This window comes from Alosa alosa, chromosome 11, assembly GCF_017589495.1.
Source record: "Alosa alosa isolate M-15738 ecotype Scorff River chromosome 11, AALO_Geno_1.1, whole genome shotgun sequence".
NCBI classification, from domain to species: Eukaryota; Metazoa; Chordata; class Actinopteri; order Clupeiformes; family Clupeidae; genus Alosa; species Alosa alosa.
The window spans coordinates 8,637,474-8,641,854 of NC_063199.1; the positions used below are offsets into that span (position 1 = coordinate 8,637,474).

Sequence of the window (4,381 nt, forward strand, 5' to 3'; positions counted from 1 at the left end):
GGCTAACGCAGGTATGCGCTGACTGCGGGGGTTCATTAATTTGGCCTGTGAGGCGGGCTGACACTGGGTGGATCCGTACTCTCTTCCGATGGGGCTAATTTGCAACAATGCTCACAGGTTGCCACATGTTGTTCCAAAGCTGACTCACAAAGGCAGAGCTCAGCCCGAAATGAGAACCTCCAAAACCTCTGGACCGCTCGCTCGCACAGAGGAGGGGCGAAGCCCTCGTTTTAAATTACCCCCCCCCCCCACCCCGCGTTTTTACACCAAACATAATTGGGGACTTATTAAAGTCTGCCAGGGGGGAAACGAAGGTCCTGCCATCTCGTCCTGCCCCAAGGCTCTAGTGAATGCCTATAACCCCCCCACACCACACACACACACACACACACACACACACATACATACACATACATAAATGTGCTGTAGTTGTGCCTGCTATGGGGCTGGATAGAGGGGAGCACACTTGGAAGGAGAGAGAGAGAGAGAGGAAGAGATGATATGCAATAGCCTGAATGCCTCTCATACCTCAATGATGGGATTCCAGAGAAGCGTGCTTGACTCAACCACCCGGTGGACTGTGGCCATATTAGTCTTGACACGCAAAAGTGGTGTGCGGGTTGGAACGAGAACAAGACAGGTAGATAAGAGAGAGAGAGAGAGAGAGAGAGAGAGAGAGAGAGAGAGAGAGAGAGAGAGAGAGAGAGACAAAGACAGACTGGAGGTGTGAAAGTGAAAGAAAATAGAGGTCAAAAGTCATTGTGAGAAAAAATGTAGAAAAGGGGTGATAAATGGAGATGGATGGATCAGGTCGGAGGGGCCCAAGAGATGGTGTTGGTGGAGGGGGCGGGGGATGGGGTGGCTTAAAAACCACATATTGCAAAGTTTTCTTGGTGCCTAAGGCCTTTTTCCAACCCGGGTTGCATTCAGAGGGTGTCAGTCATGAAAACACACACAGATATACTGTACAAACATATTCATGCATACACACACACACACACACACACACACTCTCTCTCTCTCTCTCTCACACACACACACACACACACACACACACACACACACATTCTCTCTCTCTCTCTCACACACATACACACACTCTCTCTCTCACACACACACACACACACTCTCTCTCTCACACACACACACACACACACACACACACACACACTCGTCCTCCCGGCAGCCCTGCTGCTTCATCACAACCCCTGCGTGTCAGGCTCATTACTCTCACTGATGTGGTTAGCTCTGGAGGCGCTCGGCGGCACGCTGGGCTCGAGCTGTTTAAATATTTCAGAGGGGGGAATGGCGAACAGTGACAACTAGCAGCGGCGCTCAGCAATGTAAGCCCCACTAAATTAGCCAGAGGGAGAGCGGGAAGCCCTCCGCTCCACACCGCTCCACACCGAGGCCTGAAAAACACAGGAGGGAGCACCCCGGCGCTCACTGGGCTTAAATCACAGCCCACTGCATTAGAATGACCAGAGCATGCTTTATGGATGACCTCTGTCTCTCAACATTTACCTTTGCACTGCTCAAGCACACAGTAAAACAATGTCTTAACTCAGAAACGTCAACAGAGATTTACATTTACTGACATATGATGTAAATATAGAGTACTGTTAGATAAAAGATAAAGGTGCTCTTTTCCCTCGACCCCTCTTGGTGTTTTTTTAAGACCTTTGCAAGGCGTGAACATTCCAGGCGCATTTTCAACTACGGCTGGTTGACTTTGGTGTGGATTTTTATATGACTTTGTTGTCACAGTGAGCCAATCAGAAGAGCAACACAGCTGTTTACAGAGCAGACCTCTACAAAGGGAAGCCCTCATCTTGCCCCGACGATCCTCTATAAACATCCAAGTGAGACGCCTCCATAACAGCCCGGCTGTTTGACATTCTTGCAATGAACCACTATCTTCTAAAAGAAAACCACATTGTAGAAACTCAGCCACCATAGTAAGCAGGGCGAAAACAAAAAAATAAGAGTGTAATCCTGGTGAGCCTGACAAGATCACTACAGCATGGTGACAATTGTCAATAGATCGACCCAATAATAATCACACAGCGAAAGAGGGGGGAGTGTTTTTTTTTCTCTTGGAGGACAAAAAACAGAAACAGACTTTCATGGTTTCTGATGGACAGAGACCACATAAGAGAGACTGAGGGGAAAAAAACAGACAGTCAAACACTAACAGATCTTCCACATCACACTCTCTGCGGAGAGCAAAGAGTCGACTATCACAAACACATGACCAGCACTAGATAAGAATCTTAATAGAGTGTGAATTGACTTCCATCAGATGAAAGCCATCACTGATACAACTGTGTCAGCGTCGGCAGCTAAAGATAGCCGCAACCAACCTGTCTGAACAAGACAGCCACTAAATCAAAAAGGTATGTTTGTACATTTATGTTAAAAAAACAACCCAACCCTGATTCAAGAGAAGTCTTTGAACCACATTATTCACGATACACCTGTCTGAAGAAGCTTAGCAGGAAATCAAATGTGACATGGCACAAGAAAGTATGCAGAAATCTGCCGAAGTGTGATCACTGGTTAATCTATTCAGCATGCATTGGCCTGTGCACTGCACAGCTCGGTGGAAGCTTTGCATTAGAAGCTATTCACCCAAGTAATTATTCTTGGCACAGGGCTTAGAGTCACCTCTGCGGAAAGCTGCTGAATATCGCATTTCTGAAATATTATTGCACTGATGCATTTCCAAACTCCAGTATTTTTTGCCTGTCTGCAAACTCTCAAAGATTTAATTAACTACCTGGCAGTTCAGAAAGGATCACTTATTAACATATCCAAATTAAATATTGGTTTTGCAACTCTGCTGAAAGTAATGGATTTATACTTAATGTATTGCACAGAACAATATTTTCTGATTAGCATCACAATATTGTCTTATTAGATTCATGTACAAAGATAAAGACAAAGGCAAACGCGCAGACACAGACACACACACACACACACACACACACACACACACACACACACACACACACACACACACACACACCTGTTGCCTTACCTTTGTAGGAGAGCCGTAGCCGGGGGTGGACACTCTTTGTCGCCTGGATCAGGTTCCATCCTGAGGCGGCAAGCAGGAGAAAAATGATCGCCAGCATCTTCACTTCGACGCTCCAAGCTCTCTCGTACACATACACACACACACACGTGCACGTGTGTACACACACACACACAGACACACTCACACTCGGCTCACTCTCACACTCTCTAAAGCCCTTGGACACGGGGACGCCCGCTCAGTCTGGCCGCCAAGTGTCAGTGATCCAAGTTGAGCCGCCTGGGCTGTGTTTCTCTCATCATCATCACCAGTGGAGGAGAGGAAAGATCCTTTTCACAGCATGCTCCTCCGTCCAGCACTGCCCTCTGCCTCTCAAGGATACTTGGAAGCCCTGAATGGTGTGTGTGTGTGTTGTGTGTGAGTGTGTGTGTTGTGTGTTTGTTTGTGTGTGTGTGTGTGTGGTAAGTTGTCACTGCATCTGTATGAAGCTGCTGCCGAGTGAAGCTCTCTCTTTTTCCAGCTAATGTCCGGAGTTCTGTTAACACTGAGCAGTGGTGAATCAGCTCTGGCTGCCTGGTCCCGTCACTCTCTGGCAGACAGCAAATACATTCCAGAAAGTCAAAGTGTGTGAGTGAGAGAGTGTGTGTGAGTGTGAATGAGTCTGTGTATGTCTGTTTGCGTCAGCTATCATGTGCCGCTGTTGGAGAGTTGAAGGCTTGGTTCATCCCAGCTAATGAGAAAGAAGCTCTTTCTCTCTCTCTCTCTCTCTCTCTCTCTTTCTCTCGCTCTCTCTCTGTCTTTCTCTGTCCCTTTTGTCTTTTTCTGTGCTGCTCTCTTTCTGCAGGCAATATATCTCTCCCTCGCACTCTTTCTACTCCCCTTTCTTGTCTCTCACTTTTTTCACCCACTGTCTGTATGCCTTTCTTTTTCCCTCCATTCCACTCTTTCCTATGTCTTCTTGTTCCTATTCTCTTTTCTATATATTCTTCAATATATTTTTTCTGTTGCTCTCTCTCTCTCTCTCTCTCTCTCTCTCTGTGCTTCAGTGGGAGGCTCTGTGTCCCTCCTGAGCTTGATGAAATACTGCCTCTCCACGTGCCACTCAGTGATCCTCCCTCTCCCCTGCCGATTCCCGCACCTCCCCTGCTGCTTACACCGACTGCAGCCAGACTCATTTTCCCTCCTCCTCTTCCTCCTCCTCCTCACCCTCCTCCCACTCTCTCTTTCTCTCTCCTCCTTCTCCTCCTCCTCCCACTCTCTTTTTCTCTATCTCCTCCTCCTCCTCTTCTTTTCTAACACCCCCCACATGCTCTCATTCTCGTTCTCACTCTGACTTGGTCACTA

The 4,381-nt window shown here is 47.5% G+C and overlaps 1 protein-coding gene across 1 annotated transcript in view; it reads right to left on the reverse strand.

Annotated features, from left to right (window-relative positions):
• Window positions 1–4,141, reverse strand: part of sema3e (sema domain, immunoglobulin domain (Ig), short basic domain, secreted, (semaphorin) 3E) — a 45,215-nt gene extending 41,074 nt beyond the window's left edge. The window contains exon 1 of the mRNA XM_048257847.1: window positions 3,041–4,141. Within this exon, the coding sequence (XP_048113804.1) occupies window positions 3,041–3,137 (97 nt within the window). The 5' untranslated portion in view covers window positions 3,138–4,141. The remainder of the gene's footprint in view (window positions 1–3,040) is intronic.
• Window positions 4,142–4,381: the final 240 nt, after the last annotated feature.